Raw genomic sequence first — 14,417 nt, forward strand, 5'->3', positions numbered from 1 at the left:
CTCATGATACATGGCCCCATTCATTCTTTCATGTACACGGATCAGTCGTCCTGTTCCCTTTGCAGAAAAACAGCCCTGAAGCATGATGTTGCCACATGCTTTACAGTAGGTATGGTGTTCTTTGGTTGCAACTCAGCATTCTCTATCCTCCAAGCACGATGAGTTGTGTTTCTACTGAACAGTTCTACTTTGGTTTCATCTGACCATATGACATTCTCCCAATCCTCTTCTGGATCATCCAAATGCTCTCTAGCAAACCTCAGATGGGCCCAGACATGTACTGGCTTAAGCAGGGGGACATGTCTGGCACTGCAGGATCTGAGTCCCTGGTGGCGTAGTGTGTTACTGATGGTAGCCTTTGTTACATTGGTCCCAGCTCTCTGCAGGTCATTCACTAGGTCCCCCCTTGTGGTTCTGGAATTTTTGCTCACCGTTCTTGTGATCATTTTAACTCCACGGGGTGAGATCTTGCGTGGAGCCCCAGATCAAGGGTGATTATCAGTGGTCTTGTATGTCTTCCATTTTCTAATTATTGCTCCCACAGTTGATTTCTTCATACCAAGCTGCTTGCCTATTGCAGATTCAGTCTTCCCAGCCTGGTGCAGGTCTACAATTTTGTTTCTGATGTCCTTTGACAGCTCTTTGGTCTTCACCATAGTGGAGTTTGACGTGTGACTGTTTGAGGTTGTGGACAGGTGTCTTTTATACTGATAACAAGTTCAAACAGGTGCCATTAATACAGGTAATGGAGGACAGAGGAGCCTCTTAAAGAAGAAGATACAGGTCTGTGAGAGCCAGAAATCTTGCTTGTTTGTAGGTGACCAAATACTTATTTCCACCATAATTTACAAATAAATTCTTTCAAAAATCAGACAATGTGATTGTCTGGATTTGTTTCCACATTTTGTCTCTCATAGTTGAGGTATACGTATGATGACAATTACAGGCCTCGCTCATCTTTTTAAGTGGGAGAACTTGCACAATTGGTGGCTGACTAAATACTTTTTTGCCCCACTGTATATCTATCTATCGATCTATCTATCTATCATTCTATCAATCTATCTATCGATCTATCTATAGATATCTTTGAGAAGTGCAGAAAAAAATACTAGAAACCTTCTGGACTGAAAAAGCCCTGTGATGCACTGTTATCACTTAGCATTCTTCCCACTCTTCACTGTCACCTGGAGAATAGGTCACCCTATTTTCTAGAAAGCAGAAGGTGTTCTATAGTCTTGGCACATACTTTCTGTCCAAGGACAGGAAATGTTACTGGCAGGATCACCAGGTGAAAATAAAAGGCAAAAATGCAGCCATTACATCCCAGGCCTCATAAGCTGCGTTAGATTTCTTTTTTCTTCTTGGGTTAAGATACACATTAAAGTTTGCAATTCTATTTATTCATAATAATAGGTTTACCTGACAATTTTTCCTGAATATGGTTATACTTTAAGAACACAAACCTGTGAGGTGGTATAACAAGAGTAATGGAATAGCAGTGTCATTTTTATTTCTATTTACAGCCTGGAAGCCAACTTCCTCAGCAGCATCGATTCATGTGTTACTGGTGAACAATATGATACAATACATAATCTGTGATATTTTTTTTCTTTCTGCTGTTAAAAACTAAGTAATACTCCCAGAAAATATTCTCCTAAAATGTCTATGAACATGCAGGGAAAACTGTGTGAGTTAGCATACCAGTGATTTCTGTGTTTGTTACAAATTCATACGTGTTATGGAATAATCTAATATATGGGTTAAATGAAAATAGAAAGGGTTATTTTCTAAGAAAATACAAATCCTGTATTGGTTGCTAACTTGTTTGTGGTAACACGAGAGGGTACATTGCTTCTGCTGCTGAAATTTGGCATGTAAGGTAAATGGCCGACCTTTACTTGTTTATGTTAAATAGACTGGAATGTGGAGCTGATACTACTTTGACTAGGGTTGTGGAAAGTGTTTTGCTTACATGGGTTTTTACTGTCACCCAGTTTTATGTTGACTGTACCAGTGAGGATGCTTTCACCAAACAAGAAGAGAGCGAAAATTTCCAATAGCAATACAGGCAGAAATAATTACAGTATAGTTTGTTAAGAGTAGAACCCGTGAGCTTATTTATTGCTGTCTTTTTCTAACTGTAACCTATTTCCTACGCGGTGAAATGGTTTTCACCATCACATTGAGGGGAATCTCAACTAGCCGTAAAAAAGCCTTTTACGGGTTCCTTCCAATCCTTCCTCACTCTATCCAAAAACTGAGTGGGAATCATCCAATGGAGACACTAGTTCTGGTCACAGCCAGAGATTCCCTCCCTTTGGAGAGATTTCCCTCTCACTTCCTTATTTTGTTAGGGGACATGATGTGAAGGGAAATCTCACCAACAGGAGACAAATGGCTAAAAAATGACTGATGGGGTTTATAACCCTCCCTTACTCTATCCAAAAATGAAAAAAAAGTCTTTAGTTCTTATTTGAGATTAGTAAAGGTTCCAACTATTCAAAACATTTTTAATATAATAATAATTCAGTCATTCTAGTGGAAAGATGTTTTTTCATTTAATTTTTGAACAGTACCTAAGCTTACTACTACCAGCATGCTTACCATTTTGACACAGAAATGTGTTTTGTAATTTTATCTTCCCCTTATGGCAACACTTTTTGGTTCTTGTCCCCTAGCACCAATAACCGCTTACCTTTCCTAGACTTCACAGGGGCGACTCCATTAGTGGTTGTGTTAAGAAAAATGATGAAAAATGATGAAAAATGAATTGGTAGACAATTCCTATATCCCCTGGCATAAAATAATGAAGTCCATTTTTTTGTTTGCAGGGTCTTTTTTTTATAAATGCAGTTTTAGCATTGTTTATAAAACTCACACTTTCCACTGATCTCTCAGAATATTTTAACATGACGGAGGCACAAGAACTGACATCATGTTTAAAGAGCCTTCTGATGGAAAACAGAGACAGACGTGTAATTATCAGTCACACATGCAAGTTAGAGGAACGCTTTGATTGTTGTCGTCCTGTCAGTACTCTCTAAACAATGGAAATTTTGCACTTTTTTTCTGGTTAAAGCTGGCGTGTGTGACCTGTAGTACTCTGGTGGTTTCCAGTCCACTGACGTAAGTTTTACAGCAATTCCTCTTGTTCTGGATCAAATGTAATCTAGAGTTTTTTCGCCTTGGCATATATGCTTTTAGCACATCTATGACACTTGAAACATTTGACATAACAGAAGTCCTGATCTTACACTAGTTACATGATTGTGTTTCTGGCACAGCACAACTTGTTTTATAGTAGGACTTGTCCGGCAGAGTCAAATATTAGAACTCTGGTATATAAGCAAAATTTCTATGTAGTTGGCAAGGACAGAGCTGTTTAGAACTCAGAAATCCTGAAAATCTACTCCATTACCAATCTGCAACAAGAGAGGGCTGTTAATATACAAGTGACTCATACCTGACTGATCTAAGAGGTAAATTGTGATCAATCATGTTGATCATTTTTATTTATTTTTTTTAGTGAGCTAAACCAGCACCGGCAGTATATTCCTTAACCCGGTACCAAGAGAAGAATATCTTGACATGAAAACATTCAATTACTTGTTTGTGTGTTTATGGAAACATTGGTCTGTGGCTGCACATCTGATTGCCTTTTGGTATTTGTTGCGAGCATTGGTACTTACAAAAACCTGTTTCTCGTTACAGCTTGGGTTGGTTCTCTGGCCATGGGGATGATCTTTTTCTGCTCTCCAGTTGTGAGCATCTTTACCGACAGGCTGGGCTGCAGGAAGACCTCATCGGGAGGAGCTGCAATAGCTTTTATTGGATTGTTATGCACTTCATTTACCACGTATGTCTATTGTATTCTGAATCTCATATTTGTTTTTCTGCACTCTAGGCCATTTTGTATCTTAAGGGGACAATGTGATGTATTTCTGCCACAAGAAGTGTCCTTGTGATGTACATAGTGGTATTTACAGGAAAATGTGCAAAATTAAAGACAAACAAAAGAATATATGAAGTATAGGGCTCTTTAGTGCTTTAGGCAGTAGTGGTCAGTGTAATATTATACAGCCCAAACAGACACTAAAGGGGCACAGCACTATTCACCCAAACAAAACAAAAAATCAGTAAAATACAATACAATGCCAGTCCAATTCTATATGCATACTGTATAGTCATGATAAATTCAAGCCTGTAGTGGTGCTCTTGATTTTCATGTACCGTAACAATAGTGCAACTTTAAAGAATATTGGTGTATTGTGATCCAACTCAATGCCTGCACGCCACCCTGGTAGGTGGTTCCCTAATGAAAACCACACTCACCAGATAATATTGCCTCCTTGTATTAGAAAAAGAGTCAAAACAGCGCCTGTGATCTCCACTGGCAGGTATGCACAAAATCCAATCTTCTGGGCTATCCAGGCTATCGTACACCATCATTCCAATCACTTGCATAGCCAAGCGTGGTTAATAGACACTTGATATAAAGGTAGAAAAGACTTTCATATTGAAAGCGCCTTTCATTTATTTAAAAAAATATACAATACATTGCACTTACATGTATGAAATAGTGTACATAAACCAGGAAGTACAGCTTGTGCTCCACTGAGCGGCTTTGACAGCACTGGAAGACCCGCCCTACGTGTTTCAGCATTATTATGCAACATTCTCAGGCGCTTCTAAGCTTTTTTGCCCTTCCAACATTGCATCGCATGTGTCTTTGCTGTGGTTTAGGCCTCTATTTCCACCAGGAACACAATTTATTTGCCCCTGTGTTTCTGTGGCATTCCTTTTGGGTGCTGAGGTTCCTGGTTTCCACATAAAATTGTCCTTTGAGAATTTGTGGCTGTAAATGGGATATTATTTTCTGCCCCAGAAGAGTCTACAACTGATTTTGCCAGTGTCTCTTAAAATGCTCCAGAGTATAGCTATGCTATTTAAAAGAGAAGTAAAGGTTTTGGGTCTTTTCCATATCCATATTTACCTAGGTGGATGTAGCATTGGTCCGATGCTGCATCTGTCCCCCAGTGCCTCTACACTGAGAACCGAGAGATTGATCACCGCCGATGGCTCGGTTCTTATAGTTCCCCAAGCAGAGAGCTGCCGACTGTCAATCAGCAGCTCTCCGCTTTCACTGGAGTGCTAAGCTGTGGAGGGGCTGGCAGTGGCCATCTCAACCACTCAGCAGCTCGCTGAGAGGCTGAGATGGGTGTCAGTCCAGGCACCCGGCGGATCCAGACTTTATTGTCGCGATGACACAGTGCCTGGACTGATTCCTGTGACATCAGCCAAGAGTGGACTTCAGTCTGCTCTCTGCTAATGATGAGCTCAGACGTGTTCGCAAACAGCACATGCAGAGCCCGCCAGGAAGTCGGCACTGCGGAGCACTAATCACAAGCAGTGAGACATTGTCCTGATGCATGGCTGCAGAGATCGGGAAATGTCTCACAGCTTCTGATTAGCTCTTCTCAGTGCCGACTTCCTGACGGGTTCTGACGTGCTGTTTGCGAACACGCCTGAGCTCATCCTTACTCTCTGCCTAAAACGGGTCACAGGAGTGCAAAACTAATTGCACTCCTGTGATCCATAGGAGAAGCCCAGCCAAAACGAGCTTTAGCTGGACTTCTCCTTTAAAGGTATTAAAAAAAAAAAAAAAAAGTATCAATGTATGTTGTTTACAAAATGATTGATTTAAGTATGAATATGTCTGTTAGAAAACTAAAACTGTAGGATTTATTTCACAATATAATTTTGTAGGTTGTTAATGCTGCTTGTGAGTTTCATAATCATAATGATAAACATGATTATATATAAAGAGAATCATGGTGTGTTTTTTTTTTTTTTTTGTTAACTAACAGGTCCCTAGGCGTTCGATATTTTACTTATGGGATACTCTTCGGATGTGGATCTTCATTTGCATTTCAGCCATCTCTGGTCATTCTCGGTCACTACTTTAAGAAGCGACTTGGTCTTGCAAATGGCATTGTGGCTGGTGGTGGCTGTGTGCTCACATTGTGCTTTCCTTTCTTGCTGGAGACCATGGGAAATACTATTGGCTTGGCATACACATTTCGAGTGCTGAGTGCTTTCATGTTTGTTCAAATATTCCTCTCTCTCACATTCAAGCCACTTTTACCTCCACCAATTGATTATAACAAAGAGGAGGAGAAAGTGGCTGGAAGGAATAAAGCCCAGCAGTGTCTCGCACAAATACGGAAATATTTCAGCATGCAAGTATTCAAGAAGAAGACTTACAGAATTTGGGCTTGTGGTATTGCCACAACAGTTTTGGGATATTTTGTTCCTTATATCCATCTGGTAGGTCATTGCCAAAATGTAAAACCAGAATGTGTGCTGTTAACAGGATCAAATATACATTATTATTATCCCCCAGTTATGAACCATGTAGTACATGTTTAAATCTCACAAATAATAAAAATTTAGCGGATGGTGAGGACAATGGTCATTAGAATTCATAGCAAAAGATTTGTCATAAACAAAAATATCACTTGTAAAATTCAACAGTTCTACAAGTGCATTCAGTAAAGCAGTGTAGTAGATACACTGAGTTCTGAGTTGAGTTCTAGTCCACTTACTTAAAGTTTCCAAACATATTCACTTCTCTGAGCTGGATCTTTAGCATGTGTCAGGGTAACACAGATGGCCGCCAGTCACTTTACTTGGGTTTGTAGTTTAAGTGTTTAATGTGTGGATCAGCATTTAAAGTCTGTAGGTCAGCAGGTAGGTTCTAGTGTTGCTTCCCACATATGGCCAGTTCAGCTCCACTTTCTAACTTGGAAGCTACAGGTACTTAACTTTTCTTTCACAATAATCAATGTGCAACTTTTAATCCATGTGCACAGTTAACTCTGAACAGAATCCAGAGTAGCATAAATTCAACAGTGCAGGAACTTTTCAAACTCAACTCCATGAAGGGTAGAACACTAAGGAGGAAATAAAACTCTGGAAGGTTGCTTGAAATATGTATTGCCTCCCCCACCTTACTCCTAAGTCAGTGATGGCGAACCTTGGCACCCCAGATGTTTTGGAACTACATTTCCCATGATGCTCAACTACACTGCAGAGTGCATGAGCATCATGGGAAATGTAGTTCCAAAACATCTGGGGTGCCAAGGTTCGCCATCACTGTCCTAAGTGATTAACTTGTGCAGATAAATATTCAGGCACTGACCTCTCCCATCCTGATTACTGAAGCCCTCCCAACAACATCAGGCTGATGCAATCAATGATCTGAGCTTAGGAACATCAACAGAAGCTGTGTGTGTATACAAGGGGCATTCAAGTCAATCCGGGACTTTTGGATTTATGTAATATAACAAATTTCAAGGAGTGGAAACTGCATTTAATTTTCAACATACTCCCTTGCTACATTTATGCACTTATCCCAGCGTTTAATGCCTGGAAAGCTTCGACATAAAAAGATTTGTCAGTATGCCTGAACTACCCTAGGACAGCCTGCTTCACTTTGTCATTAGTGTTGAAATGCTGATCTCTGAGGAACACTCTTAGGGGTCCAAACAGGTGAAAATCACTCGGAGAGAGGACCGGGCTGTTACAATACCTCCCAGCATGCACGTAGTATGAGCTTGTGCGTTGTCCTGAAGAAACAGGGCGCCCCTTGTGATTAAGCCATGCTATTTTTTGCTCAGATGGGTATGGACATCACTCAAAACACAACAGTAATATTCACTGTTGACCGTGACACCATGGGGTAGTGCAAATGTTTGTGAATGGTTGTGTTCACTGTTCCCACAGAAAGATTAGTCTAGGTGCAATTTCTCGACAGGTTATGCGTCAATTATCCAGGATCAGGTACTCCACACCCTGAATGTTCACAGGAATGACTGCTGTGGGCTCAGAACCAACACAGCCGGGATCATCACTGATGGACGTATGGCCATCTTTGAAGCGTTTACACCATTCAAATGTCTTACTGCAGCTGAGCATCTCATCACTGTACTGTGCTTGAAGTCTTCTGTAGATATCCACGGGTTTTACGCCTTCGTCCACAAGAAACTTCATCACCACATACTGTTCCATGCACGCACTAACACTGTTCTCTGCCATCTTTATTTACCAGTCTCTGGCCTGGCCTGCGACATGTGCGTCGCCTATCAGTAATCGACACACTTGCCACTTACTACTGCTTGTAGTACCGTCACGCTAGCATTCCTTTTTATACCTGTGAAATGAAAAGTCCCGGTTTGACTTGAACGCCCGCCCCTCGTGTGTGTGTAATTATGATATTGCATGATAAAAGATTCTTAAGAACTGTTAGCAAAAGGCTAATATAACAAGTAATTGTTTCTTTAGAGGTACATGCCAACCAATAATGAAACTTGTTTACAGATTGCATGGCCTATATGCAGTTTCACCCAGGCTTTTCTTTAGTACACCAGATGAGCCCACTCCCTTTTGTCAGTAATATGTTGATTTCAACCCTTTTTGCTTGACTCTTTGATATGAACAACTGCTGCCCATTAGAATAAAAATTGGACAGACTATTGGAGCCAGACCCAAGGAAAAAAAAAACTCTAATGTGTTGCCACATTAAAATGTATCTTCAATACTATCGCCAAAATATGAGTAATAGCGTATTTTTTTTTTTTTTAATACATAAATAGCTGCAAACACCATAAAATGTGTCCTTACAGCAATATATACAAATTAGTAAAAACAGTGCTGCACTGCTAACACGTCATCATCAAACATATGTGGAAATAATAATTAGATCTATATAAATATACAGGTCTAAATACACTTTATCCAGTTAGTAAAAAGGATCAATTGTTCCTGGACATCTGTACCAAAATAGGAGAAATGCTGCATGTCCCCTTTAAATTCAGATCACAAATGCGGAATCAAAGACTCAAAAGAAGAGGAACCATGCCAAAGTGCAGCCCTGAGGAAGTCACATGAGCAGGTGACACTACGCATTGGACAGAAGTCAGGTGATGTAATTTCCGGTCCGGAGCCAAAACCGAAAGTGAGTTGTTCTATATGCTGGATTATTGAGATAATTGTAGTTTTTGGATGATGGACTTTTTAGGCATAACACAATCGTGTAAAAAAATTTGTATTTATTACAAAATTAAATAAAATCAAGACAATTACATAAAATTTCATGTATCGTTCACAAAAAAATGCCTATGAGCATGAATAACACACCACCTACATACACAATGCAATCAAACAATTTGGAGGACCAAACTGATCACTCTTAGGAATTATAAACTTTGACGAGGTATTGTGTCATAAAAAACTCAGTTCTTAAATTGCCTATGAATAAAATAACTGCACTGTGGCATGGTTCCCCTTCTTTTGAGTCTTGGATCAGAGTCCAGTGGCACAACTTTGATCTGAATTTAAAGGGGACACTCGGCTTTTATCGTATTCCAGTACAGATGTCAAGGAGTGAAGGAGGGTCCTTTTTAACTATTGGATAAAGTGTATATTTATATAGGCCTAATGCTGAGATAAGTGAGCATTTCTGATGGTGGTGGAAAGTATTGGTGTATTATATTAGTGAACCACGGGTAAAGCACTTTGTATGGATTGAGAGATTCTTGAGAATACTAACATCGAACAATTTACCAGAACACGGTTTTGGACTTGTTTGGATATTCTTTAATTGCTTTCTTTATATTTACACTTTTTTATTTACATGCAATTTCATGTTATTTCCACATATGTTTGATGATGTGTTAGCAGCACAGCACTGTTTTTACTAATAGGAACCAGACTCCCCCATTGCACATGAGAAGCTCCTGGAAATCAGGCTTCATCTGCCATATTAATCCAAAATACCCATATGTTTGCGGTTTCATGGAGAAACACACTTCAAATTTTAAAATTGCTTCATTTATGTGTTCATAATATTTATTCAGTCCTTTGATTTCTTTTTCTTTTATCTTAGATAAAATTTATGGAGGACCGATTTAAAGACCACAAAGGAACGTGGATACTATTTGTTTGCATTGGAGCAACATCTGGGGTTGGTCGCCTTGCTTCTGGCAAAATTGGGGACTGCATTCCTGGGCTGAAGAAAATTTACTTGCAGGTACTGCATACAATGTCCCTGGCAGGGGGGATTCCTCCATCCACTTTGCTTGTGTGGATGGGGAGATTTTTTTTTTTTTTTTTTGGCACGTTTGTTAATGTTAAAACTACTCATCTTTGGCCAGCTTTTAGAGTAGGCATAAAACTGAAAGCTGTAATTCAATATGTTGCATTGGAGGGTACAGATACATACATACATACACAAAAGAAATGCAGTAGATTAAGTTAAGTTTATCAACCTATTCAAATCTACTATCTAACTCTGTAGATGGCAAGCATAAAGCCTAATGCTTTACTGATCTTTGAATATCAGAACCAGATTAGTAAGCTGTGCAAATTAATACTGAACTAATATGCTAACAGCGTGGCGCTAAATGGGCTAAATTAAAACGCATGCACTACCCAGGGAAAAAAAAAAAGTGAAAATATGTGCATACACATAAACGCACATACATCAAAGTGCTAACAGAAATGTTTAACAATTGATAAATAACACAAAAATTTATTTGAAACCGTAACACAAGTATAATTGTAAACGCATGAGTATATGTAATGCACAATGCAAAAAAGTGCCGTTGTGCATATGACAAGACAAATGATGAACATCAATAATTGTTAGCTTATTGCCAATATATAAAGTGCAAAAACCACATTCATTAACTTCAAATATCCATAAAAAGTTATAAAATCCACAAATTCTCAAGAAAGTGACAAAGTGCACTCAGTACAAACTGAACTACTGAAATGTAAATTAAATGACTCAACATTACAGTACATAAATTATCCATAAAGTGCACTGTGATTACAAAGTCTTTAACTGGAAAAATATGACCCCCTTTGCTAGAGTGGTCATACAGGTGTTACATCATATGTGTCCATGGATTAGGATGAAGCACATTCAGGAAGAACCCCAGCCAGGAAAGACCCACTGTGCTGTAAAAAAACACCACTGTTTTGAGCCCCGAGCGAACCGATAGAACAGAACCGGGTGTGTACCAGTTCAGCTCACAATGCTCTTTCCCCCTAGTAGATCAGATTGATATATGGGCAAAGAATACAAAGGGGAAGTGCTCCCAATATTGTAAAAGCTTCAAATTACGTTATTAAAACCACAGTAGAACACTCACATAAACTGCAGTGAATGCAGAATGAATATCTATGGATATTATAGGTGATGGTCAGTCGGCAATATCCATAGATGCCGGCAGACTGACCAGCATATGTGCGTCCTTTCTCTGCCCTGTGCGCTTCGTCATAGATGGCGTCACCATTGTTGATTGCATGTAGCTGCCTTCCTTTTAAAGTCTCATAAAAAACCAAGATACACTTTATGTATAAATATGCCTTGCTTATCTACTGTAAATGCCTATACTAGTATACAGTATAAACAAAGCATATTTATGGAAGATCATTGCTTGGGTTTGAATGGGCCCCATAGATGACAATGTGATTCATCTTGTCATGTGAGAAATCGCACAGGTTTAAACAGGTTATTCACAAAGAACCATGACAAATATTAAAAGCAATGCACTTAAAATTGTATCTCTGTTCAAAATATAAATTCACACACTATCCCTTTGTTCTATGATTTGGGTTGCCATGGCTAGTTTGGTGATTTTGTTTTATAGCATAAATATATGGGAAATGTATTTTAAGCAGCGCTTCCACTATTTAAGTGTTAATTAACTTTCTGTAACAAATGGTTTGAAAAGAATAGTTAACTAGTTTGACATTGGTGCAGGTTTTCATTTTTTGCACACATGTAAACAACTTTATCTTTGGCCATAAAATTACTTGAGCCCCCAGAACATTATACATTTTCTGAAAGCAGAGGCCCTGTAAAATAAAAAGACGATAGTTGCAATTTTTTATGTTGCATGATATTTGCGCAATTGTTTATCAAACAAAAATGTTCAAGGAAAAATATAAAAAAATTAACTTTAGTGCAAACACACAATATAATACAATTTTATATGAAATATAAAATATGAAATTGCATTGAGTAAATCGATACCAAACATGTAAAATCCTAAAACTTGCCTACGCCTGTCCTATCGCAGAATAGTTACCCGAAAATCTCCATAGGTGATGCTTTAAAAGCCTTTACAGCTCATCAGTTTTTTTACACAATGTGGATGATTAACCCCTTAGGTTCCACAGTGAGTATAATGAGCATGCTTTACGGAATATCCAGACTGATTTTACTGTTGTGGGTTTAGTACCACTTTAAATAGCCATGACAACACTGATTGCTCTAATTGCTCTGATGGGCCTTCCCATGTAACATGTTCCAGAAGGTGAACTTATCATTTAAGGGTGGAGATGGCTAGTGCAGGTTTATTAAAAATATGCCTATTCCTATATGATTGTAAGAGTCCGCAGTGATACTGTCAAAAATTTCACCCTGACCACACATTAGAAATCACAGATTTTAAGAAAGGAACATTCTGCTTTTTTAAAAAGCAGGAACAGGATGTATGGCGGAAATAGAAGGAAGCATGGATAGTGCAACATACAAGGAAATAGTGCAAGAAAATGTGTTTGTATAAACATAAAATAAACTAAAGCTTGAGGGTCTTTTTACACCACATGCAGTCCAGTGCATGTTGTAAACCTCCAAAAGAAAATAAAAAAAAAACCCTGCAAGACAAAGGCATTATGAGCTAGTATGCACTGTTTCCCAGAGTTACTCCTGGGTTCGCGGGCTCTGGCTCTGTGATTGGCTGGAGCTGCGATGACGTCACTCCCGCACATGCACACGGTTGCCACCGATCACAGCAAGAGACCTGAAGAAACGGCACGAGCAGACCATCCTTCGGTCCGCATGCACCAATGACATCGGCGGCAGTGCATATAGTAAATATCTCCTAAACAGTGCAATTTTAGGAGATATTTACAGCACCTACAGGTAAGCCTTACTATAGGCTTACCTGTAAGTACAATTAAAGAGGAAAACTTTACTTCCTTTTTTAATCTGCATCAAAAAGCATTAGCAGTAATCAAAATGGATTCCAATTAGTTCACATCAGTGCAGTGCATTCCAGTGCAGTGAACAAAAGTAGAACATGCTGAATTTTTTTCTGTTTGGAACTGCACTGGAACATGGCAAAATGCTTAAAAAAAAATGCACTGGACCTAAAGCTTCGTACACACGATCAGATTTTCCAACGGGAATTGTGTGATGACAGGCTGTTGGTGGAAAATCCGACTGTTTGTACTCTCCATCGGACAATTGTTAGATTTTCCATGGACAAATGTTGGATGGCAGGCTTTCAAATTTTCCATGGACAAAAGTCTGTTGGATTTTCCGAGCATGTGTACATAAGTCCGTCGGACAAAAGTCAAAAGTACAAACACGCATGCTCGGAAGCAAGGACAAGCCGGAAGCGGTCGGTCTTGTAAAACTAGCGTTCGTAATTGAGAATTCACATTCGTGACGCGGCAAATTATGAAATATCGAAATGCAGCGCACATTCTCTTCTTCTTTATAATGGGATAATAATGAAGCTGCCTTGCTGGTGATACTTACAGAGTTCTGTCAAACATATTTAAAAAGGCACTTTTTTTTCTAGTGATCTCAAAAATATATATTTTTTTTGGGTCAAGTTACCACATCACCATTATCCCATAGTTTTTAAGATCAAAGATACAACTATGTTGGCGTCCCTTGTTAATGTCACATTGTATTTTTTAAATGTACCTGCCTACTCCCAAACTGTCATTTTAAGTAAAACACATAGCCAAGTATTTTTCAAATGAATTTTTTTTTTAATTTAATAGGGAGCACGAGAAGGTTCTATAAAAATCAAGAGGAAGGCAGCGACGGAGAAACTGTTGGAACTGGTGAAGCCTTTGTACCCCAGGGCAGACCTCAGTTATGTGAAGAGCAAAATGGGGAACATGAGGAGCACAAGAATGTCCTGGACTCCGAGAGATTGAGAGCAGCAGCAGATGACCGGTATGTCCCCAGGCTGTGGTATTACCACAGCCTGCGGTTATTGACAGACCAGACCGAACCCAGGCCATCGCTGTCAACGCTCCCTTCCACATCGGCTGAGGCCATTTTTTTTCTTGTGCATTATTCAAAAAATAAAATAAAATAAATTAGACATGTTATCTGCCATCCAAATCAAAATTAAATAACTTAAGCAAAAAGTGCATTCTTTGCATACAAAAATAAAGTATAACAACTAAAATCATACTTTAAAACAAAAAAAAAGCAAATTAGCAATTGTATGGCTGAAAAGCCCCAGCCCAGCAGGCTTGTTGGGGGTCTTGGGGCTGAAATTGCCACTGTCCGCCTTGCTGCTGTGGAGGTGGGGCATCCA

General features: G+C 39.1%; 1 protein-coding gene across 1 annotated transcript in view; it reads left to right on the forward strand.

Moving 5' to 3' along the window:
- SLC16A2 (solute carrier family 16 member 2) overlaps positions 1-14,417 on the forward strand; it is a 476,284-nt gene that overhangs the window by 395,312 nt on the left and 66,555 nt on the right. Inside the window, exons 2-4 of the mRNA XM_073599494.1 lie at positions 3,712-3,856; positions 5,868-6,327; positions 9,947-10,090. Coding sequence (XP_073455595.1) covers positions 3,712-3,856; positions 5,868-6,327; positions 9,947-10,090 — 749 coding nt within the window. The remainder of the gene's footprint in view (positions 1-3,711; positions 3,857-5,867; positions 6,328-9,946; positions 10,091-14,417) is intronic.

Source organism: Aquarana catesbeiana, linkage group LG09 (genome assembly GCF_042186555.1).
Source record: "Aquarana catesbeiana isolate 2022-GZ linkage group LG09, ASM4218655v1, whole genome shotgun sequence".
Classification (NCBI taxonomy): Eukaryota; Metazoa; Chordata; class Amphibia; order Anura; family Ranidae; genus Aquarana; species Aquarana catesbeiana.